This window comes from Lampris incognitus, chromosome 4, assembly GCF_029633865.1.
Source record: "Lampris incognitus isolate fLamInc1 chromosome 4, fLamInc1.hap2, whole genome shotgun sequence".
Taxonomy (NCBI): Eukaryota; Metazoa; Chordata; class Actinopteri; order Lampriformes; family Lampridae; genus Lampris; species Lampris incognitus.
The window spans coordinates 13,132,629-13,158,327 of record NC_079214.1 but is presented as its reverse complement, the minus strand read 5'-3'; the positions used below and the strand labels follow the sequence as shown (position 1 = coordinate 13,158,327).

The following is a 25,699-nucleotide window of genomic DNA, read 5'->3' as shown; positions in this document are numbered from 1 at the left end:
CAGTTTCCGGGTGGAGGGGCGGGGGGGGAGGGGGGGTATCACGTGATTTTTGCTGGGTGTTTCTAAACCCACCAGCTCACATGACGGGGCCAATTCTCTCCACGGCACTTGAACGATATATCCACCTCTGTTGTTTTATTTTCGTCCGCAGCTTGATCCGAGCACCACCCGTTGAATAGGAGGAGGATTATTCAGGGCCGGCCGTCGTAATAACAGGACCGGGCGGAATTACACTCGGCTGTTTTTTGTTTTTTTTGTGTGTGTTGCGGCGATTGACGTCGCTAAATTTTGACGGTCGCGTGGACGCGGCGCGCCGACCCACCTGCGCCATCGGAACCGGGCCCGTGTTTATTCATAGGGACAACTCGTGATTCGAAACATGACCCGCTCGCACTCGCTGGTTGCGCTCGTCGCCGGGCTGGCGTTTCTAGGTAAGTGGGTCCCTGCGGCGTTGTCTTACGCCGTCACGCTGGCGGGTTACCGTCAGTCCAGACATGTCCATCATTTCCCAGCGCGCTGCGGGCGGTGTAGCGAGCGCACGCACGCACGCACAGCGAGATTATGATGCGTCACGCGTGTGTGAAGAGAGGGACTTAGACGGGCCCTGTGATGGACGTCGGTGTGTCGCGTGTGTCGCGGTAGGGGACGGGCGGCCTCCGCTTGCTGCGCTCCCGCATGTCGAAAAGATAAAATGGTCACTCATGACAGCGGATCATTTCGGGAGGTGAAGCCGAGATGGAGCCTCTGCGTTTTGCCCTCGGAGCCGTTCACATGAGGATCAGAGGATGGCTTTGTGCGGACGGAGCAGCCAGACCCTCTGAGCTGCAGACCCTCTGAGCAGCCAGACCCTCTGAGCAGCCAGACCCACTGAGCAGCCAGACCCACTGAGCAGCCAGACCCTCTGAGCAGCCAGACCCACTGAGCAGCCAGACCCTCTGAGCTGCAGACCCTCTGAGCAGCCAGACCATCTGAGCAGCCAGACCCACTGAGCAGCCAGACCCTCTGAGCAGCCAGACCCACTGAGCAGCCAGACCCTCTGAGCTGCAGACCCTCTGAGCTGCCAGACGAGCAGCCAGACCCTCTGAGCAGCCAGACCCTCTGAGCTGCAGACCCTCTGAGCAGCCAGACCCAATGAGCTGCAGACCCTCTGAGCAGCCAGACCCTCTGAGCTGCCAGACCCTCTGAGTTGCAGACCCTCTGAGCAGCCAGACCCTGTGAGCAGCCAGACCCTGTGAGCAGCCAGACCCTCTGAGCTGCAGACCCTCTGAGCTGCCAGACCCTCTGAGCAGCCAGACCCTCGGAGCAGCCAGACCCTCGGAGCTGCCAGACCCTCTGAGCAGCCAGACCCTCTGAGCAGCTCTGCCTTTACAGCCGCGACCGTCGCTGTTGCTGCGTCCTCGCAGGCTGCCCGACTGTCTGTCTGGCAGCGCATCTGCTGTGGTGGGTCTGTGGTGAACCGTCATTATTCATTCAACACCTTTCTGCACAACTCAAATGCCAGTGTGACATTTTTCTGATATGAGTGCTCTGATAAAAAAAAGGGCTTATATAAATAAATAAATATATATATATATAATATGCAGCTGTGAATTTCGTGGCAATAAAACCCGATCAGGTTTCAGCTTGCATACATGGGGAGGAGAGAGGGAGAGCAGACCACTGCCCGTCAACAAAGATAATGGCCTGTCATAAACGAGTGACAGGCAGCGACGATGGAAACAAGATACGATTGTAAATTTGACTTTTACGAGAAATTATTATGAGGTTATCTCGGCGTTCATGTTGCGTGGTTGGTATGATTTGATTGTATTTGAAGGCTAACGTATAGGTTTTTTTTTTAGAAAAATAACAAAACAATTTTTATTAGGCCCTTAATGTAACATGGTCGTTTAATTATGCTAATGATATGCATATTTTATGACAACATAACACCGCTGTGGTGTCTGGTGCTTGTGCCCCAGTTGACTCGCTGGATCACTATACCTTTCGTGTTCTGGACATGATTTGCAAATCAGGCTCTGGTTTAAATGTCGTTTCATGAAACCGGCCAACAAGGGTGTCCAGAATGCTGTTTGCTGTAAAGGATTAAGGCGTCTCATTGACATCACACAGTGACCGTTCTCAGTTTGGGGTGGCCTGTAATGCACTAATCGTAATCCCGAGGCCAGGTGTTTGAGGAATGAAGATGTTTTCAGCAGGCATCACACATCCATCCTGCAACATGTAGACAAAGAGGGGATCAGTAGTCTTGTGTGTGGTGTACCAGGGACAGCTGGCTGAGTTTGGACAGAATGATTGGCAAGTCCACGTCTGAGTTATGCATAGGGAGGATGCAGGGCTGGAAACGGTGGGGGCATCTTCTGAGAACATTACGTGATATTCTCCTGACCACGATGTACCTGGAACATCTTGGCCTGTGTTATTCCAGGACTGTGACATGAACCAGTCAACTTTCTTATCATTAGTTATGACAGCTGTAACGTCATAAACCCGTGACCTCTTAAAAATAGAAGTGCAGAAGTAAAGTTAAGGCGCGTTCAAACACGATCACCCCTGGATCTCACTCAATTCCTGAGGTTTCAAAATGGTGTCATCAAATTAGCCCTGCCTAACTCTAGCCTTGTCGGTAAGCCTTGGAAAGCGGCGTTATCGTCGTCATATTTCTGATTTTCACAAGTGTGGGTCAATGTTGTGCACAGACTAGCAGTAATGCGTGTTTATGGTTTCAGTTTCTCATTTATAACTCTACAGCGCTTGGCTGGTTTTGGTTTGACCTGCTTTTCTCTACCTTGTTGGAGACTGTATGGTGGTGTGGTCCTGAACCACCGATGATGTTTGTTTCTCATAAAAGGAAGTATGTCTGAAGTTAGCCAGATCATGGTGTTAGCTAGATACCGCGCATAAACATGCCAAGTTGCAATACCAGTCTATGTTTGGAGGCTGTTAAAGTCACAAAGTGCACTTGTGTTGTCCTCTACAGGCTATGCCAGGGCTGTTACTCTAGAGGTGAGGGAGGGGAACTCCACCTGCATCAAGGCCGAGCTGTCCGCCTCTCTCTCCATCACGTACAACACCTCCAATGCCACGGTACATTCTGACCAGCCCCCTTTGCAGAAACACTGTTACCTGTTTCCAGTTCTGTATCTTTAATGCCGTCTGTTTGAATTTCTAAGCTAATGTGGTTTCCCACCTCTTCCCAGAGTACGGCGCAGGTGTCTCTCCCCGAGTCCACCACAGTTGATGCAAGCAGCAGCTCGTGCGGCAGCAATGCCAGTTTCCCGTGGCTGGTGGGCGTGTTTGGAACCGGCCATGCCCTCAGCCTGGGCTTCTCCACCAATGGCAGCATGTACAACGTGTCCAACCTGATTCTGCAGTACAACCTCAGTGACCCCTCCATCTTCCCACAGGCCAACAGCTCTAGTGAGAACAAGACTATGCAACGTACAATACAGTGCTTTACAATCAACCAGATGTCATTTGTTCTCTAAACCTATTGATGTGTACCCAGGGTTAGTGTGGATACTAACATACAGACAAAAAGATGCAAACGCAAAGGTAAATTTAATAATAGCATTTTATCCAGACACCCAAAACGCTTCACATTGAAGGGGGGGGGGGAACTCGCCTCAACCACCACCAATGTGTAGCACCTACCTGAGTGATGCACGGCAGCCATTTTGTGCCAGAATGCTCACCACACATCAGCTTGAGGTGGAGAGGGAAGAGTCATTGAGCGAATTCCCCCTGGGGGATGATTAGGTCCCAGATGGAGAGAGCCAGGTTGTGAATTTTGCCAGGACACCAGGGGGCCCCCAACTAATGACCACAGTGAGTCAAGGCCTTGGTTTAACGTCTCATCCGAAGGACGGCGTCTCGTACAGGACAGTGTCCCCGTCACTGCACAGGGGCATTAGGATTTTTTTTTCTTCTTTAGGACCAGAGGGAAGACTACTCCCTACTGGCCCACCAACACCACTTCCAGCAGCAACTTATTTCCCCTGGAGGTCTCCCATCCAAGTACTAGCCAAGCCCACACCTGCTTAGCTTCCGTCATTTGCCAGGGTACATGTTGTTATGGCTGCAGGCAAAAAGTCTCTCTGGTTTTTTATTTTTTCTGCTCATTAGCGATTTTGATACCACTTAAAGGTTTATGATTGGTACGGCATTTTCTGTATCCGCCAGTGATAACTAAATGACAGGTTGGCCACATTTTAACCACATGACTCATAAATCCTTAATATCTCATAAGGGCATACCAAAGACAACATTAAGCAGCATTCAGAGCATATCACGCTTAACGTAATGTGACGTATTTCCAAGTAAAACAGGATATTAGGGTGGGACAAAAGGTAAGGGGGGGGGCTCTGTAGCTGAATGGCTACAGCTCATACCACATGGTCACAACCATCGCCAGTTCGATTCCAGCCGGCGACTATTGTTGCATTTCCTAGCCCCCCCCCTCCCATTTCCTGCCCGCCTTTCACGATCACTGTCCAATAAAGGTAAAAATACCACACAAAAAAAAAATCTTGAAAAAAAAAAAGGGTAGGGAGGGATGTCATTCAATCCTTTAGCATTCAATTGGACGGTGCAAAACATTGTCCCTAGGTGTGAATGTGTGCTTGTGTGTGTGTGTGTCGGCCCTGTAATGACCTGGTGGCCTGTCCATGTTGTCTCCCCACCTGCTGCCCAATGACTGCTGGGATAGGCTCCAGCATCCCCGCGGCCCTGAGAGCAGGATAAGCGGTTTGGATAATGGATGGATGGATTATTGGTTGCTCGCTGAGCCGCTCAGATTTGGTGACACAATCATAAAGGCTTGTCTGTTGAGAGGAAGTTATGGTGATTCAATTTTGACGTAAAATAAGTAAAAGGCGGAATTTTTGGGATTCTGTTTTTGCCTTGAGTTGATGTGCATAATATGACTGGAGAAATGAGCCATTTTCATTTCATGTTGCGGCACAGTGGCCAGCGCTGTCGCCTCACAGCAAAGAGGGTCCTGGGTCCGAAGCCCGGGGTTGTCCAACCTTTGGGGTCATCCCGGGTCGTCCCCCGTGTGGAGTTTGCATGTCCTCCCCTTGTCTGCGGTGGGTTTTCTCCGGGTGCTCCGGTTTCCCCCACCATCAGAAAGACTTTCATGTTAGGGTTAATACTCCCATCTGTGCCCCTGACCGAGGCAATGGAAAGAAGAACTGGAGTTGGTCCCCAGCCGCTGCAAGGCAGCTGGCCACTACTCCTAGCTACACAGCTAGGATGGGTTAAATGCAGAGGAAGAATTGCTCCACAGGGATTAATAAAGTAGTAAAATCTTGTGAATAGTGAAGTTATTATATAAACACCGAAACATGGTCCATATGTTCAAGTTCGAGGCTGATTGCCTTTTAAATAAATTACCGGCAGCAGAATTTCTTAGAAGCCACCAGTGCCCAAGGTTATAATTGTAAATCATGAAACAATTATAAATTGGTCAAGTGACATGTATTGGATAAATCAAAACTCCTTTGCCGTTATTACAATATTCCAACATATACATGCAAATTACACATGTATGCCTTGGACTCAATGGCAAGTAATCACTCCATTAATTGCCGACATTAACATTCCACTTAGCAGTTAAAAAGACGAGCCCGGTTATCAAACCTACGGCCTCTCATCATGCACTGGTGTGATAGGCTTGCCACTAACCTCCCTCACTGCTGTTCATTCCCCTCAGGTGTGGTCACCGTGGTGTTGACCTCTGTCGGGATCTGGGCGAGGGTCAACACAACCTACCGCTGTATTAGCCCTGCATCCGTTACCGCGGCCGGGGTAACTGTCACTTTCTCAGATATGAAGCTGGAAGCATACATGCCTGGAGATGACCTCAGTCCTACTGGTAGGTGTTATTATGTGTGTGTGTGTGTGTGTGTGTGGGGGGGGGGGGGTCTATCGGTCTTGTCTGTCTATCTGACGGTCTGTGTGACCAGTTGGATCGGTGGCCTCAAACTCCTCCATCGCGTCTCCTTCCCAGAAAGCGTGTGTGTAGCGGATCAAGTCAGTACCACTGTTCCCCCTCCTCCTGTACCGACGACGTCCCCAACGCCGGTCCCCACTCCAGGACCACCAGAACGGGGAAACTACACCCTAACCAACAGCAACGGCACCGTGTGTCTCCTGGCCCAAATGGGACTGCAGTTCAACGTCTCCTTCATGTCGGCGTCCCAGAATAAGGTAACATGAAACCTACGTAATAACAAAAATCCGTCACCTTAGTAATAATCTTTCTTGGGCGTCCGGGTGGCCTAGTGGTCTATTCCGTTGCCTACTAACACAGGGCTCGCCGGTTCGAAAACCCGTGTTACCTCCGGCTCGGTCGGGTGTCCCTACAGACACAATTGGCTGTGTCTGCAGGTGGGAAGCTGCTGCACTAGCGCCTCCTCTGGTCGGTCAGGGCGCCTGTTTGGGGGGGCGGGGGACTGGGGATAATAGCGTGATCCTCCCATGCACTACTTCCCCCCGGGCGAAACTCCCCACTGTCCGGTGAAAAGAAGCGGCTGGCGACTCCACATGTATCGGAGGAGGCACGTGGTAGTCTGCAGCCCTCCCCGGATCGGCAGAGGGGGTGGAGCAGAGATTGGGGTAGCTCGGAAGAGTGGGGTAATTGGCCAAGTACAATTGGGGGAAAAAAATTATCTTTCTTTCCACCCTGCCAGACTGTCCAGGAACTTGTCAACCTGCATCCCAATCTGACAGCTGCCTCGGGATCATGTGAAGCCAGCAGCGCTACCCTGGTCCTGATGCAGGAGCGTACGACCAACCTCACCTTCATCTTCACCCTGGTAACCTCATGCCGCCACTCTTTGCAGTGTATACACTACCGTTCAAAAGTTTGGGATCACCCAAACAATTTTGTGTTTTCCATGAAAAGTCACACTTATTCACCACCATATGTTGTGAAATGAATAGAAAATAGAGTCAAGACATTGACAAGGTTAGAAATAATGATTTGTATTTGAAATAAGATTTTTTTTACATCAAACTTTGCTTTCGTCAAAGAATCCTCCATTTGCAGCAATTACAGCATTGCAGACCTTTGGCATTCTAGCTGTTAATTTGTTGAGGTAATCTGGAGAAATTGCACCCCACGCTTCCAGAAGCAGCTCCCACAAGTTGGATTGGTTGGATGGGCACTTCTTTGAGCAGATTGAGTTTCTGGAGCATCACATTTGTGGGGTCAATTAAACGCTCAAAATGGCCAGAAAAAGAGAACTTTCATCTGAAACTCGACAGTCTATTCTTGTTCTTAGAAATGAAGGCTATTCCATGCGAGAAATTGCTAAGAAATTGAAGATTTCCTACACCGGTGTGAACTACTTCCTTCAGAGGACAGCACAAACAGGCTCTAACCAGAGTAGAAAAAGAAGTGGGAGGCCGCGTTGCACAACTGAGCAAGAAGATAAGTACATTAGAGTCTCTAGTTTGAGAAACAGACGCCTCACAGGTCCCCAACTGGCATCTTCATTAAATAGTACCTGTTAGAGCCTGTTTGTGCTGTCCTCTGAAGGGAGTAGTACACACCGGTGTAGGAAATCTTCAATTTCTTAGCAATTTCTCGCATGGAATAGCCTTCATTTCTAAGAACAAGAATAGACTGTCGAGTTTCAGATGAAAGTTCTCTTTTTCTGGCCATTTTGAGCATTTAATTGACCCCACAAATGTGATGCTCCAGAAACTCAATCTGCTCAAAGAAGTGCCCATCCAACCAATCCAACTTGTGGGAGCTGCTTCTGGAAGCGTGGGGTGCAATTTCTCCAGATTACCTCAACAAATTAACAGCTAGAATGCCAAAGGTCTGCAATGCTGTAATTGCTGCAAATGGAGGATTCTTTGACGAAAGCAAAGTTTGATGTAAAAAAAATCTTATTTCAAATACAAATCATTATTTCTAACCTTGTCAATGTCTTGACTCTATTTTCTATTCATTTCACAACATATGGTGGTGAATAAGTGTGACTTTTCATGGAAAACACGAAATTGTTTGGGTGATCCCAAACTTTTGAACGGTAGTGTATGTACATTTTTTTTTGTGTATTTACGTGCATGCGAGTGCAGATGGGTGTTTTTTTTCCTCCGCTTCGCCTCGTTCACTGTCGTTGTGTTTGCAGAACTCCACGTCTAACAAGTATTACCTCAGCGGCGTAACTCTGGACGCCGCTTGGCCCGATATGACAGGTGAGACAACCTTTACAGGCCACATGCTACATATACTCTGCTCAGGTAACACAACTTGCATAAGATGCCCCGTCCCGTTTCTCTCGGTGTCTACCCAGCTCCCTTCAGAGCCAGCAACACCAGTCTGGACTACCTGAGGAGTACGCTGGGCCGCTCCTACATGTGCAGTGCTGAGCAGACTCTGGCTGTTGTGCCAGCGTTCACCCTGAACACCTTCAGACTGCAGGTCCAGCCCTTCGGGGTCTCCACCAATCAGTTCGCTACAGGTAGGGCAACTCTTTTCTTTCCCGGGTGTGAATCTGACTGCAAATATGGAGGTCAGGCAACGCACAAAAGGAGCATTTGCACAGCAGCACACTTTTCTGGGATCGATACTGAGCGAGATAAAATCCCTTCTTCTCTTTTTTCCTCATTTCTGTCCCCAGCGGAAGAGTGTCAGATGGACCAAGACCAAATGCTGATCCCCATCGTGGTGGGAGCCGCGCTGGCGGGCTTGGTGCTAATTGTGCTAATCGCCTATCTTATCGGCAGGAAGAGGAGCCATGCTGGGTACCAAACCATCTGAATGGATGCAGCTGATTCTATCACCTCATGTAACTAGAATCTGAATGAGTGGTGTGTTGATAATCCGTCGCGTGTGTGTGTGTGAGAGAGAGAACGAGTAGTAGACTGTGCGAGTGCACGTGTGAATGGGTATAAGCAATAGCTACACTGCAGTGCATGCTTGTGTGTGTGTGTGTGTTTTTGCATTGCCTACGCGACCTCTGAATATTTTTTTTTCTGTTTTAACTTGTCTCCTGGGATGACAAAGAGAAGTCCAACATCTGTTATGACAGCAACCACTGTCCAGTAAAAGCTTGTTTGTGAGTTTTAGGTAGTCCAGCCTTTGCATTTTGGGAACACTGGAGCAACGTATGCCATCGTAAAGCCCGTGTCGATGATCAAGAATGATACTGACGTTTCGTAGAACGGACCCTCAATATCACGCTGCTTGTCTTTTGTCTGTGTGGGTCCGGTGAGTCGGCCATACTGAATTGTCTCTAGGTGTGAATGTTTGTGTGGGCCCTGTGATGGTCTGGCAGCCTGTCCAGGTTGTCTCCCCACCTGCTGCCCAGTGACTGCTGGGACAGGCTCCAGCATCCCCATGACCCTGGGAGCGGGGTAAACTGTTTGGATGGCTGGATGGATGGATGGATGGCTGGATGGGTCAATTCTGCTTTGTTCCGCTCTCGCTGAAATACGTTAAGTTTGACTGAATCGGCCCGAATTTGTGTTTAGCTTTTCAGGAAGTGTACGTCTTTGTAATAAACGGCGATTATAAAATCATATAGTTTAGGGGCAGGAGCGTAAGGTTGTGTTGATTTCTGGTAATATATAAATGCTCAGTATATCAGTATATGATCAAGTTAGACTGCAGCTGAGCCAACTCACATTGCTGTGTTGCTGCGGTCTACTACACAAAGATCAGCACTACCAAGGCTTCGTCCAAGTGTGAAACATCCCGGCTTATTATCTTTAAAATTTAATCTTTTCTACTGCTAGCGACCATTGTGTTATTGACAATGCCCACTCTTTCTATGAAAAGGGAAAAACATGTAACATCTGGCACACTTCTCTGCTGGCGACGACGGAGATCCTCGTGTTCGGGCTGTCGGCATTTGTGTTTTGTCTGTTCAGGGCCAAGGGACACGACCCTGCAGAACAGGACAAATTGATGTTGGCAAAGTGTAATTTTTTTTCTTCTTCAGAGGCTCTGTAAAAAGACTTCTACCACACGCACTCAGTACAGTTAATATGACTTGTAGTGATATGATCATATTTTTATAGTAAATGCTTGGATCTCATTTCTATTGTGTATTTTATTGAATTCAATAATAAACCTAAAAAAACTCCCAATGTTGATTTTGATGATTTTTTTGGGGACCCCCCCCCCCATATTTTTCCTCTCCAGTTGAATCTGGCCCACTCTTCCAAGGCATCTCGGTTGCTGCACCACCCCCTCTGCTGATCCGGGGAGGGCTGCAGACTACCACATGCCTCCTCCGCTACATGTGGAGTCGCCAGCCGCTTCTTTTCACCTGACAGTGAGGAGTTTCACCAGGGGGGACACAGCACGTAGGAGGATCACGCTATTCCCCCCAGTTCCCCCTCCCCGCCCCGACCGACCAGAGGAGGGGCTAGTGCAGCGACCAGGACACACAGGGATTCGAACCGGCGATCCCCATATTGGTAGGCAACAGAATAGGCCGCCACGCCACCCGGACGCCCCGTAAATCTGTTTCGATGGTATTTCTTGCTAAATACTTTGTGACTTCCATAAATAAGTGTTGTGGGCAAAAATGAGGTTTTATCATATGCATTACCCCCAGAGGGCGCTCCCTCGCCCTTTCTTCCTTCTCTCATCTCTCCGTCACCTTCTTTTACTTCTCTGGCTGTCACCCTTTAGCCAGGGGTGCTGGAGGTCTCATGACAGTTCACGTGAGTTTGTGTATACCAGTGATTTAATAAGACATTTTTCACCACATATTGCGCAAGGCTGCTTTTCTCTACAAGACACACGCCGTCACGGTGTTCACAGTATGTCAGGCCCAGGGCGACAAACGCCACTTCACATCTTGTCACCATATCCGACGTCAAGTGAGAAAAGCAAGCGTCATAACAAGAGAACGAGTGTGTTCTGTGGTTCATCGAGAAACCAGCAGGGACATTATTACGCAGCATAAAAGCACACCACGGGAAAAGATTCACTTAGGAATAGCAAGTCGGACGCTGAACTAACAGGTCATGACGACGTCAGGAAGAAAAATCAGCTCTTAACTGAACTTGGTTTTGGACGACCTGTGTTAGAAATGCCCACCGAGGTCAGGCACCCACACGTTCGCCTCGGCCAGATTGGGGACCGGCCAGCTCGTGCTGTGCCCATACAGGCATCGAACGTTAACCGGAGAGCGTACCTGAAGCAACCTCGAGACACCCGGTCGAGATCCCGCAGATCAGATCTCCGGCTTCTTTCGAGCGTGTCTGACGGGAAGGTTTTCCTTCTCAACTAAATACGGCAATGTTGAACATCGACGCCAAGTGTGCAACAAGTGGCGCCACCTAAGTTGGTCTCCCAGATACAAAAATGAAACGTTCAGAATGTTATTCTTTACAAACGTTAGTGAATACACCCCTCCGGATCGAAACCGCCGCCGACACACACGCCACTTCTGCTTTCCCAGCACGCCGGGCGCGTGACGCGGTTCACCTGGCCGAGCTTCTGCCGTTACCGTGTCGGGGAACAAAGTGCACTGCAGTGCGTTTTTAACAATTTCACAAGGGAAGTAGGGGAAAGGATTTTGTGAAATGGACTCAGGAGGGACAGTGTTTCATCTTAACTTGATTCACTCTGTCCTTCACATACAAACGATCCGGTCATTGTTCCAGACCACAGACACCGCTACGCGTATAGCAACACACTCGTACATATTCACAGTTGTGTTGGGACGCTAATTCAGTGGCGAGCTGAAGGCGGACATTTTATAAAAGTGCAAAAAGAAATGTCGGAGTGTTCGTCCCAAAAGTCCGGCCCGTCTCTCCTTCTCTCACCCTCCAACGTCGATCGGGAGCGGAGGTCAACGGAATGCCTTGGAATGTGTGAGGAGTTTTGATCGTCGGGTCCTCGAGCCGGCGGGCGGGTCAGGACTCCTCCGCCACGATGCGTGCGCGACACGTCGCCCGCAGCTTGGATATGGTCGACATGGACAGACTTCCTGGTTCGGTGAAGATTTTCTAGGAAAAGGCAGGGAAAATTAAAAGACAGGAAATGACAAAGGATTACCCCCCCCCTGCACCCACACCACCACCACCACCACCAACATCCAGGAGCTTTTTTTTCTTTTTTTTTTTTTACATAATTGCTCTCACTGCAGTGAGGTGGCGCTGTTACCCTACTAGATGGAATGGAATAAATCGTCTGATTTGAATTTTAATTACCCATGGGACGGTTGCCAGCAGCACCCAGGGCATCCATCCAGATTATAAGATTCAGGTTAGTCGGTCGGAGGTGAGAAAAGTAACTCCTTCATAGCTATGTGTCATGAAACAATTCATTCTGAATAACAGTGGTTGAGAAAATTAAGTTTTTACAAAACATCTGGGGGGGGGGGGGTTTATAAACTGAGCAGTAGCTCGTTGCTAGAATAAAACAGGTGTTTGATTAATAACTGTGAATGTTTAATTAACACTGACTGTGATAATTCACCTTCAGCTGTGAACTCGTATACATGAACCATACCCCATATATCTCATATACCCCGCTGCACCGACCTCTTTTCGTATTCAGGAAGGAATATGCATTATTGCCCCCAATAATCAGGTTTCCATCCAACTTTCAAATCAACATTTAGCAAATGTCGCGTAAAGACAAATTAAGGTATGTTTCCATGTGATCAGTGTAAGCAGGTGAAACCCTGAACGTAGGTCTATATGTCCTTCCTCATCGCCGAATCAGAATCATGTGTATTGGCCATGCAGGTCTGCACGTACATGGAATTTGACTCCGGTGTCGTGGCTCTCTCTGTGTACTTAACAAAGAATAACAACAATCTTCGGATATATACACAAGGATTGACTTTAAACAGGTGATATAAGAGGTGATAAGGTGCAGAGAAGATATCAGAGATGCTGATCTGTCTATACTTCACCACCCGCGAGGAAGATGGACAGTCCATCAACAGCTCATTCATATCGGCCAAGTTTTAAGTGCTCTGTTGGTTCAGCTGACGGCCACATTAGTCCAGGGCTGTCGCTACACTACACTGCTGTTTCCCATACATCAGGCAAAGGAAGGTTTTTATTCCCTCTTCCATCCACCTGTATCTGTTAACGTCCACCATTGCACCACATGAAGTTAAGATGAAGAAACAGCTGATCATGTGACTATATGCACATTTAATTTTTGTATCGGGTAAATGCATTTCCATTGCAATTTATCACATTTCTTTTTAACGTATTTTTTCACCTCAAGCGAGCAAAAAAGCCTTAATGCGAATTTTGGGGATTTTATTTGTTAGTTCCCATTTCCACCAAGCCTTTTTTTTTTTTATTCTAGATGAGAACATTTGCATAAAAACACTGGGCTGGAAAGGCGGTTAATGTCACAGCGTTTTTTTGTGCATTTTTACCTGCATCAAAGTGTGGCATTTATCAACAAATGGTCCGTGTGTGATCTCCTTGAAACTCTGACACACGTCGGGGAGGGACCGGGCCTGCTGGATCAGGGTCTGGTTGCGGTGGATCAGCGTCAGGGCGACGCGGAACAGGATTTTCGAACCCTCGTAGAACAGACAATCCCAGATCCGCAGAACCGTCTGCAGGAGAGGTGAGGAGAATAAGAAGCGTTATACCGCGGCGACTGACAAAAATCACACCCACCTCAGAGCTTAAGTAAGCTACATCTGATATAACCTCACGTGTTAATGCACTCTGGCCAAATATGCCAGGGAAAGAACTTCCGACAGCTAAAGCCAGAAATAATCTTCTTACACCGTGTTGTCGTGTTTGGAAACAGTGAAACTTGACCTTGACATAGGGATGACCCAAACACACACACACACACTCACCTCTGTGGGCAGGATGTCTATGTAGAGGCAGATGAACCACCGGGACACCACCAGAGTCCACATGACGTTGTGCTCCGCCATGGTCTGCCACACCCCGGGGACCCTCGCCTTCACCAGCTCCCCCAACACCTCCTGGTCCGTCTTCAGCCCCAGCATGGCCGGGCTGTAGTAGTCTGGGAGCCGTACACACGTCATTGTCAGGTTAGCCGTTAAAACGAATTAAAGGGACATTTCACCGATGGTTTCGTGTACGTGCAACCAGTCCTGCTGAGTAATGTAGTCGACTGACGCAATATAAAGTCCTCACTGTGTACTATACTGACGGAGAAATCGGCGTCGCCCTGCTCACAGTATTTCCCACGGCACCTACACGTCCCAGAATGCACTGCCCACAAGCTTCGTCCATAAAATCCTCTGCGCCAGTGTTGTGTAACGCCATTTACGCCATCGGAAATGTCGCTTAGCCGAGAGAACGACAATGTGTTTTTTGAACAGTGTGTTTAGGCTAGGTTAGAGTCTTAGAAACCCTGCTGGGCTGTATGGAGTTTTTGCAGCCGCCGAATGACATCACGACACGTCACCTGGCGGCCCCAGAAACTCGGTTTCACGGCCGGCCGGAGACGCAGGAACGATCGGGAACAACTGTAGGTGTTTTTCATGCGCTATCCCCGCTGCAGAGAGGGAGAGAGAGCGAGATCATGTTGAAAATGGTGTATTGTCCCTTTAAAAGGTCAACAAAACACCCCAGTTTAGATGGACAACAGCCCCCATCTGGGATTTTTTTTTTTTTTTAAATGACAGAATCTGAGGAAAATGTTGGGGTGGCCTACAGGTATCAAACCACGCTCCGCAAGTTTGTTTTCCTCTGGGAATAGCCCGGTCTACTCTGGACAACGCTCGAGTCCGACAGCAATCATGGAAAGAAGCAAGCGTGCCAATTCCAGCGACAACGCAAAAATACCTAACTTTGGTCGGTCTCTATCGATAAGTGTATCCTCTCTGTCTCTCTCTGTCTCTCTTTCAGTATGTCTCTCGCTCAAATACTCCTCTCCTCACTGGAAGAATTTGAATTTTTTTCTATTTATAGTAGGAGGTGGAAGGGCGTAGCCGGGGGGGGGGGGTTTGTGACTCGTATTGCATCACATAACCAAGCCTATGACAATTTATGGTTGTAATAACACAGTTATAACCATTACAGATTGTGCTATAATGTCAAGATGAGCACCAGGGTCGACGTCTCTGACTTGGATGTGTCCAAGTACTACAGTAGTTCTCAGGGAAAATAGGTTTTTGTTAGTGTTGCACACAACAGGCTACACCAGGCATTTTTTCCAATCAATGAAGCGTTCTTGGGTGTAAACGGAAGAAATCGCACCCACTGGTGATTCAGTACACCAAGTAGAGCCTCAAGATGTGTGGTGCATGAACAGTCTCAGTCTTCTCACATACAAGCCTGGTCTTTGTGATATTGTCATTAACGAACAAAGTCGGTTCTTGCACACTAAGGAAGGACACACACTAACGCGTCTCCAGTAATTTTGCATGGGTTAACAAGCGACGGTGGACGAAAACAAAAATAAAAAAGCCGTTTGGGTGTCAAGCCTTCATTACTGCACATCGCTGCAGCCTCACGATGTAGAGTAAAAGTACCGAAGATGTTCAGCTCACAGCCAACAAGCACCGCTCCTGTTCCAAACTCACATGGACGCAGCTTTAACCATAAACTGTAAAAGAAATATTCAGTTTCTTCCTGCAAGAGCCAGGGCTACATAATCTAATTATTATTAATGCAAGCAAAAGTTCTTTCATAGCTTAGCTGGAGATTTCAAAAAGTAAGGACCGATGGGGCGGCGATGTAACCGACCGTGGCGAGTACTGGGGAATAAGGCGAGGTTATTCTCTATCCTGTCCACGGGCTGCAAGAACATGCGTGACAGGCTTAACATGAACCAGGATAGTAGATACTGTGAGTGGGTCGGGAATGACTGTTTCCTGTACAAATACTCCACCAAGCAGGTGTGAGAGAGAGAGAGAGAGAGAGACACGCCTCTTAAGATACAGGCAGATAAAGTCCATGTGACCTCCCTCCAGGGTTATTCATAGCACAGAGGGCATGCTCTGACTGGACCATAAACAGAGAGAGAGACACACACACACACACACACACACACACACACACACACACACACACACACACACACACACACACACACACACACACACACACACACACACACACACACACACACACACACACACAGACCAGGAAGAGTTGATACTGCTATTGACAAAGTAAATATACACGCACAAAAAAACAAACCTGGTAATATTCGGCCTATGAGCGCCTCCATCAGCCAGAAGGACTTCTCCTCGTCTTTAGTGATGATAAGGAGGTACCCGGCGATGAAGTTCATCCCCTGGAAACACGAGAGGCACTCAGATTACAGACATAGCCAGCGGTGGTGCCAGGGCGAGGCATTTCAACAGGCAGGGGCAGAACACTTCAACAGAAATACTGAGAAAATATCGATGTCGACACACGAGCTGCAAAAGTGGTAAATCATACCACACGCCCTCATCATTCAAACGCCTCTCCTGACCCCGGCTTACGACAGAGCACAACCAACATCGGTCGGTCAAAAAAACAGGCCACCGCACTACAAATGGAGGCAACTGGGCCTTGTTTTGACTGCACAGCAGCTGAACCGTCTTTAACTTTGTCCTTGCGTAAAATTCCCAAGATAAACCCACTTCGGACACACATAAACACAACTAGCTACTATGTAACTTTCTTAGCCACCGAAATGTTGCAAATTGCTCATAAATGGATTTTTATTTTCACGTGTGCTAGAATAATCTTAAAAGGTCTGACAGAAAAACTTGGTGAGAGACTTCTTCTTAAATGGTTTCTATTCACTCTTTAAGGACAGATCTGAGGACACGCAGCACGCGGCCAGTGGAGCTCATGTGTTTGCTCAAGATGACAGCGCTGCTCTGAACAGGAACACCATCTGGGAGATGTACAGAAACGTACTTACATGCTGTGCGTCATCATCATTATCAGAAACACTCTGTCGTTTCATTTCCAGCCCACAGCAGTGCAACACAAAGGCAAAAACACAACCAAAAATGACAAGAACACATATCGAGAACGAACACCAGCCAGGATGACTGTCGGAACTGCCGGTCTGCACGGGCTAGCAGTTCGCTTAGCCCGCCCCGCTTCTGCATCTTGTCAGACCGCCCTCGGTGTTTCCTCTTCGGGAGCAGCTCCGGTCATGGCCGTGGTCCTTGGGCCCACAGGACGCAGCAGACCAGGCTCCCTCGGCTGATCCGACGCCAGTTCTCCCAGCCAGACACCTTTGACACACCTCCCCACACTCCCCACGATGACACGAAAAACACAGCCAGACCGCCCTCGGTGTTATCAGAGCTGCCGGTCTGCATGGGCTAGCAGTTAGCTTAGCTTGCCCCGCTTCAGCGTGCCTGTCAGACCGCCCTCGGCGTTACCTCTTCGGGCACAGCTCCAGACAGGGCCGTGGCCCCTGGGCCCACAGGATGCAGCAGACCAAGCTCTCCCAGCTGATCCAGCTCCAGCTCTCCCAGCCATCAAACGAAGACAAATGTAGGCGCAGACGTGGACAGAGACACTGCATGAACGGTACTGGGTGAGGCCGCCACAAACGTGAATTCGCGCCGCCATCTTCCCACACCGGTACTGGGTGAGGCCACTGCAAACATGAATTTGTGATGCCATCTTCCGACACCGGTACTGGGTGAGGCCGCTACAAATGTAAATTTGCGACGCCATCTTCCCACACCGGTACTGTGTGAGGCCGCTGCAACCGTGAAGTTGCACCGCCAGCTTCCCACACCACTTCCGGTGTGGAAAGATGTACATAATCATCATGTACATAATGTAGTACTTAGAGAATGTTGTGAAATCGAATTGGCAGTGTGTCGACTGATAATTAAATCCTAAATGTGACAACAGACATTGTAGACAGTGATAAACTCAAGGTTCAATCGGCAAAACATCTCAAAGCCCCTCTATAACAGGCACATTTTTGATATGTGATGTTTTGTCTAAACTTAAGAGACAGGTAGTATATACTCAAGATTTAGACTTTCTTTACGCATGAGAATATATTTTCATTGTTGCTTGTGACGGTTTTAGATGCCGCCGCCATCTTGGCCAGGTCGCCCTTGTAAAAGAGATGTTCTCTCAATGGGGAGTTCCTCGTACAATAAAGGTTAAATGAAAGATAAAAAAACAACATTAAGACTGCTTCCATGATGTTGAGGCAGTCATCAGAGAGGTATCTAAACTGCACTTCTGTCACATACTGGGTTGCAGAACAAATTGACATTGGGCTTAGTTAAACAGCCATAGGCACTATGTTATCCATTCCTGCTCTTGCCTCAAGCTAACAGGTAACAGAGATGATGCAAGTGTGGGGGAAGATTTTGTACAGGTTGCACAGGCCAGTAAAAGAATGTTGGGGAATTTAAATCAAGAGAAGAAATGGAAGAGAGGAAAGGAGGGAGCAAGAGGGAGGCAGCTGAGAAACTCCATCCATCCATCCATTATCCAAACCGCTTATCCTACTCAGGGTCACGGGGATGCTGGAGCCTATCCCGGGAGTCATTGGGCGGCAGGCAGACAGACACCCTGGACAGGCCGCCAGGCCATCACAGGGCCCACACACACACATTCACACCTAGGGACAATTTAGCACGGCCAATTCACCTGACCTACATGTCTTTGGACTGTGGGAGGAAACTGGAGCACCCGGAGGAAACCCACCCAGACACGGGGAGAACATGCAAACGCCACACACAGAATGACCCAGGACAACCCCCAAGGTTGGACTACCCCAAGACTCGAACCCAGGACCTCCTTGCTGTGAGGCGACCATGCTAACCACTGTGCCACAGTGCCGCTAACCGTCTACATACTACTGCTAATATCACCTATCATACTACTGCTAATATGACCTTGTGTTAAGACCAAATTGGGTAAAGACCTACGAGTCTACCTATGTGAGGTGACAAAAATTATTTTTTGAAAGCCACTTGATTTGACATTGTATTCTTACAATGACTATGTTCTCTGCATTTAACCCATCCTATTGTATAGGAGCGGTGGGCAGCTGCAGCACCCAAAGACCAAGTCCAGTTTTTCTTTCCACTGCCTTGGTTAGGGGCACAGACAGGAGTATTAATCCTAACATGTGTCTCTTTTTGATGGTGGGAGGAAACCGGAGCACCCAGAGGAAACCCACGCAGGCATGGGGAGAACACGCAAACTCCACACAGAAAGGACCTGGGACAGTCTAGGGTTCAAACCCAGGACCTTCTTGCTGTGAGGCAACAGTGCTAACAACTGGGCCATTGTGCAACTGATTTATAAATCACTGACCATTTTTCTTAAGAACGGCTAAAAGATGAAATCAAATCCCTCCCTACTCCCACCACCTATGATCGCTCCATCAACTTGCCACAAAACCAATCATCCAAAAGCAAAACCACCAGGGCCTATAATCAGCATGCCACCATCAAGACTCAAACCCACGACACTCAATGAAATGGAAGAGAATGTGATATAAAATGTTTATTTGAGCCTTCGCAACCTGATGGACCTCATGAATTTACAGAATCAATATCCTATTTCAAAGTTCCAACCAGTGTTTAATATACATCGTGGGTACCGAGAGTGCGTCCTTACTATGCAAATTCAGCGTCGGGTGCACCTTACCCTGAGGTGTCCATCATTACCTGGCAGTATCCCACAGTGGGATTGTGATGGCCGTAAGCTAGCAGCACATTGTGAAGCGCTTTCTGCAGACACGGGCTGGATGTCTTTTGGAACTGGATATTGTCTGGAAATGTTCTGTTTAAATCTGAAATTGAAAGACCACACAGATACACACAAACAATTTGTAAGTGTCATACGGTGTGTATGTGTATGCAGATCATTATCAGATAGCATGAGTGACCCCCCCCCACCCACACACACACACACACATCTCTTCATCTGTTAACAGCCTCATATTTGTACTGTCTACATCTGATTTAGCCAGTTTACTTTTACACCCGACAGTAAAATGAAGTCTCCAAAACTCACAACAAAACTGCAAATTGCCCTTTCAAAGCACAGATGGCTTACAATTAGTTTCTTTTACAAGATTTACAGCATTGATGTGATGGCAAGAACTTGAGGAGTTGACTGCAAAAAAATTGATAGAAATTACCATAGAAAATGCTAGATTAGTTAAGAGACATAGCTAAAGGAGAGGGAAAAGTTGGAAAGGTGTGGTGGTAAACTGTAAAAACAGATTTACGGGACGTCCGGGTGGCATGGCAGCCTATTCCGTTGCCTACCAATATGGGGATCGCCGGTTCGAATCCCTGTGTTACCTCCGGCTTGGTTGGGCGTCCCTACAGACACAATTGGCCATGTCTGCGGGTGGGAGGGTGGATGTGGGTATGTGTCCTGGTCACTGCGTTAACGCCTCCTCTGGTCAGCCGGGGCGGCTGTTCGGGAGGAGGGGGAACCGGGGGGAATAGCGTGATCCTCCCACGCGCTACGTCCCCCTGGCGAAACTCCTCACTGTCCGGTGAAAAGAAGCGGCTGGTGACTCCACATGTATCGGAGGAGGCACATGGTAGGTAGTCTGCAGCCCTCCCCGGATCGGCAGAGGGGGTGGAGCAGAGACCGGGACGGCTCAGAAAGGGTGGGGTAATTGGCCAGATACAATTGGGGAGAAAATCTCCCCCCCAAAAGAAAACATATTTACGCTACCCTGAGTGACTGGGAGGCAATCTTTAACCCCCCCCCCCACACACACACACACAAATTTAACCATCAGAAGTGCCTTTTCTAGATCGAACTTTGTGGAAGCCCACACTTAAAACTTTATGAAGAAACCCACAACAGACATACTTACATCTGCTCCAAGGTAGGCTACCTACAGTTATCTTAGTCTATTTAAACTAGCCCATCTTGAAAGTTTGTCAGGGGACCCAAGAGAACTTCAGCAAACAGTTAACAGTTATTGTGGTACATGCAGGTTTTCTTTACTTTTAAAATAAGAGGTCATTTTAGTAGCATGTTTATTTATTTATTTTCTGGAATTCCCCCCCCTTTTCTCCCCAATTGTATCCAGCCAATTACCCCACTCTTCGAGCCGTCCCGATCATTGCTTCACCCCCTCTACCTACCCAAGGAGGGCTGCAGACTACCACGTCTCGCCCGATACATGTGGAGTCACCAGCTGCTTCTTTTCACCTGGCAGTGAGGAGTTTCGCCAGGGAGACATAGCGCGTGGGAGGATCACGCTATTCCCCCCAGCCCCCCCCCCAAAAAAACAGGTGCCTCAGCCGACCAGAGGAGGCACTAGTTCAGCGACCAGGACACACCCAAATCTGGCCTCCCACCCACAGACACCGCCAACTGAGTCTGTAGGGGCGCCCAACCAAGCCAGAAGCAACACGGGGATTCAAACCAGCGATCCCTGTGTTGGTAGGCAATGGAATAGACCACTATACTACCCAGACGCCCAGTAGCAGGTTTTTTTTAAACAGCTGAGAGGTGGTTTAGTGCCGCTATTGTCATTATGATTGTCAGAAAAGTGTGACAAGACGACACATTATTTTCTTGCTCCTATTCACGAGTAACTTGATAATCTATTTCTGATAAGACACTACACAGTTGGATTTTTAGGCCATTTAGCTCCATCTGAATACAATTTGAATGCCAAAGACGCACATTAATACCAGTTGTAAGAACAAGGCTAGAGTGAGTTTGCATGACGCATATAGCAAAGACTGTTCACCTGTGCAGATGGCCTCCACTAGTTTATGGTCATGCTGGGCGCCCAGTAAGGACTGGTAGTAGCCTGGGTTTTTTTCCAGCTGCTCCTGAGCTCCGCTGGCGGCCATCCAGATCAGTGAGCGATGCTCATTTGGGATCCCTTTACGTACATAACGCTTCACTGAAGGAAGAGCACAGAAACAACAACAGCTTCAGAATCAGTATCTTTAGCTTGTGCAACACAAGTTTGTGTGTCCGACTGTGGCTGTAATACTTACGTTTCAAATTCTTCTCCACCTTGCCTCTGCCCTTGAGCAGTTTGGACCACTTGATGGATCGTCTAGTGAGCACAACCAGGTACTCCGACATCAACTCCTCATACGACTCGAAGTCGAAGTCCTTGGACCGCTCAAAGCCATATGGATCCACTCTGAAGCAAAATACACAAAGCAAGAAAGAAACTATCAAAATCATTGATAACTGTCGATACTTCATGGGATTCGTTTGCAGGGCTACTGTATATCACAATGAATTTATCATCTATTCAGCCTGCGGTATTCTTACAAAATGACCGCACCCTGTAATTTTTTTTTCTTTGTTTTGTCTAATTTATGCAACAGATCAGGTGGTCATAAATTGAGGAACAACTGCGAGAGAGTGCGGTGGGATGCTGACGTTCCGCAAGGTGTTTTGAAGACATACCAAGTAAATGTAATTATAGCTGGCTAGCTAGCTAGCTAGCACTTTGTTCATGACTGAAACTCAAACCATTTTGTGCCATGTTAGGGAAATGTACACCTTTTTTTGAAAATACATTTGTGTTTTAGAGGAATATCTACACATTTCTTATACTCAAGTGCTACTTCTGAAACTTAAAGTCTCACAAAACCACAATCTCATCTGACTGGCTGCCATCCCAAGAACATCAACACGGCAAAAATCACACTGTGCCTCCACCCTTAATCAGTCTTGACCACAGATTAACACCACTGTACAGAAGCCAAAATTGTTCTGTATCTTCACCCTTACATTTTGTAGCATTTTTCTTTACTCCATCAACAGCTACTGAAACTTGTCCCTGATTAAAATATATCAGGAAGGGCCAGCTTGACCCACTGCCTTAAAGATGCTTACGTAATACTATAATCTGGCATCTGACAGTCATTTGCTTAACCCCTCAAGGGAGCAAAAGAAAGGCTTCAGGAAACAATACACACGCATGCAAGATCAAGATGTTTTATAGCACTCGTGGAAAACTACCCTGTAATACCTTCTACTAGACAACAGACGACATGTAGCTTAGTCTCAAAATGCAAATTCTAGGAGAAAACAAAGGTATGAAAATGTTGTGTTTCCAAGACGGGGAAGTCTGTGTTGTTAAAAGAAAGATAAAAGGTATTAATTCAAGCTGGCGCCGAGCAATATAGAAAATATCACAGCAGACAGTGAATTTTACATTAGAGATCTGCTTACATGTGCAAAAATATCCTATTTGAGAATCCAGCTGAGGTTCACTGATTTAATAATATATAATAATAATGCATTTTATTTATAGGCACCTTTCGGAGCACTCAAGGACACCTTACAAAACACAGTTAAAAACAAGCAGCGCTGTATCCGACATCACAAAGTCAAGCAAAGCATGGGGTATACAATAATATGTTAATACAACAGACAGGTATAAAATCATCATCTGTGCAAAACCCAATGTGGGTGTAACCATTAAAGTCTGGATCAGACTGAATATGCCAGTTTGAAAAGGTACGTTTTGAGATGGTGTTTGAAGGTGGAGAGAGAGAGTCAGTATTGTGAATGTCTTGTGGGACAGAGTTCCAGTTCGGGAGACTGAAGGCTCCAGACCTCCTGGTAGTCCAGCAGGCCGATGGTGTAGGGAGTTGGACGGCAGAAGAGGATCTAAGAGTACAGGAGGGTGTGTGGATATGAAGGAGTCGGGAAAGACACGAAGGAGCTAAGTTATGAAGGGCCTTAAAGGTGAGAAACAGAATCTTGAAGTCCATGCAGTATTTTAACAGGGAGCCAATGGAGTTGCTGAAGAACAGGAGTGGTATGAGCTATGGAAGGAGTTCTGGTCATGAATTCTGGACCCACTGAAGTTGATGAAGATACTTGAGAAGACCAAAGACGATAGAATCGCAGCAGTCAATACGGGATGTAACCAGGGTGTGAATGAGTATGGCGGTGCTGTTAGGTGTAAGCAAGGGGCGAAGACGATTAACATTGCATAGGTGGAAGTATGCAGACCAAGTAACATCGTTGATGTGAGCTTCAAAAGATAATATGCTGTCCAAGATGACACCCAGACTCTTAACCTGAGGGGAAGGAGGAACTATAGAATTGTCAGTAGTCAGAGAAAAAACTATCAGGTTTAGCCAAAGTAGATGTAGTGCCTACTAGGAGAGCCAATTTGGTAATGCAAAGTGCAATATCAAACCAAGACTAGTTTTCAAATAATACTGCCGAGTCCCGACCTTATTTTGAGATGGGTATTGGGGAATAGATTCTCATGATCAATCTAGACGACAAAGTTGTGCATCATGATACGACAAAATCCGAATTTCATCCTGACACAGTACCACTGAAAGCCTGTGGAAAAATAGCACCGGATTCTTGCCCTGCCCTAATTCAAACTATCCCTGCAGTTTAGTGTGTCCACCCAAAACCCATCTGCGATGGGCTGCACCAACTGGGCTTTACTAAGCCCGGTCCTAACTGCGAAGTCGGGCTTTGCTAAAATAAGCTGTACTTAATTAATCCTCTGTATTTAACCCACCCCAACACACACACACACACACACACACACTGTAGCTGGACCAGTCTAGGGGCCAGTCTAGGGACCAGTCTAAGGGCCAGTCTTGGGACCAGTCTAGGGGCCAGTCTTTAGAATGGGAGCGGTTCTGTTATCAGAAACAGCAGAACACAGCAGAATGTTGTTGTTCAAACAAGGCTGGATGATTTGCCTTAGCCTCGGGCAAATACCAACACTGAACAGTAAAACTTTACTAAAATTCAAATTGTTTTGTTAACAATCGCAACAACCCGTCCAACTTCTGACAACGGGCTTTAGAAGTGAGTGTGGGTGGCCCGTAAACTCAAAATGTTCAGCAAGTGTGCCTTGACGCCAGCAGACGGCCCAGGCAGCTTACCTGTCCACCCGGTCCCTGTCCACCCGGTCCACCCGGTCCCTGGCCCCCCCGTCGGCGGCACCGAGCGTAAGCCGCGAGGTCGGGATGCCATTCGTGGCTTTGCTCCTTTTCTCCATCGCCGCGAAGTCTCGGAAATCCCGTCTCACGGCAGCTGCGCAGGTCTAGACAAAACCTCTATCGGCTCCCGGTCCAAAGGTTTACGGAGCGAGTCGCCCTGACTTAACTTCGCCCATGCGCGCGCAGCGACGCGGCGGCGAGGTCGAGCCGAGCCGGCGGACCCGCAGCAAACGGGACGGGGCGGCTCATGCCGCGCTCGAGGCTTCGACGGAGTAGTCGCCGCGTCTCAATCGAGTTTTAGTGGCCCCGGGGACCTTTTATGCGTTCATCGATCCGCCGATCGATCCGCCGTCCAGAGAGCGAGAGAGTTAATGGTTTTGTTTTGTTTGTTTTTAATTTATCGACGCTCGACCGACGGTCCGGAGAAGTCCAGGCGTGCACCTGTCGCCCGGACTTGTTCAGAAGTGGCGGCAGCAGATTATCTGTCCGCCCGAAACAAAATAAACCCGGACTAAACTGAAGTCACGGTGCGGCTTGCAGGTCCCGGGGGCTCGGTTTGCAAAACCTCCATTTAAGCTTTCCGTCCTCGACCATCGCAAAGATTTCGGGGCATGCCGGACTGGATGACGTTAGCACAGCGCGCACGTCAATCAAGCCTAATAAGCCGCGTAGCCACGCCCTCTTTGGCTACGTAGGCGTCGCTGATGCGAATGTGTTTCCTTCCCACTGTTCTGTATTGGACGTAGTCGTTTATTTAACGTTCATCAACACTGAATACAATTAGACTGTACTCGAATTCTCCAAAGGTAGTTGATCCACATATTCCTTACTGTCGATTAGGGCGATAC

At 48.0% G+C, this 25,699-nt stretch overlaps 2 protein-coding genes across 2 annotated transcripts; one reads left to right on the top strand and one right to left on the bottom strand.

Annotated features, from left to right (window-relative positions):
• Positions 1-91: 91 nt before the first annotated feature.
• On the top strand, positions 92-10,101 carry lamp1a (lysosomal associated membrane protein 1a). Its single transcript, XM_056278688.1, has 9 exons — positions 92-431; positions 2,981-3,087; positions 3,201-3,420; positions 5,714-5,875; positions 6,011-6,210; positions 6,693-6,818; positions 8,145-8,211; positions 8,310-8,477; positions 8,637-10,101. Exons 1-9 carry the CDS (start codon positions 380-382, stop codon positions 8,774-8,776), a joined length of 1,242 nt encoding a protein of 413 aa, XP_056134663.1. The 5' UTR covers positions 92-379; the 3' UTR covers positions 8,777-10,101.
• Positions 10,102-10,607: 506 nt separating this feature from the next.
• grtp1a (growth hormone regulated TBC protein 1a) lies at positions 10,608-25,352 on the bottom strand. Its single transcript, XM_056278849.1, has 8 exons — positions 24,795-25,352; positions 21,909-22,060; positions 21,653-21,811; positions 19,593-19,717; positions 16,135-16,231; positions 13,815-13,987; positions 13,377-13,562; positions 10,608-11,982 (listed from the first exon to the last, which is right to left on the bottom strand). Exons 1-8 carry the CDS (start codon positions 24,908-24,910, stop codon positions 11,890-11,892), a joined length of 1,101 nt encoding a protein of 366 aa, XP_056134824.1. The 5' UTR covers positions 24,911-25,352; the 3' UTR covers positions 10,608-11,889.
• Between the last annotated feature and the right edge of the window lie 347 nt (positions 25,353-25,699).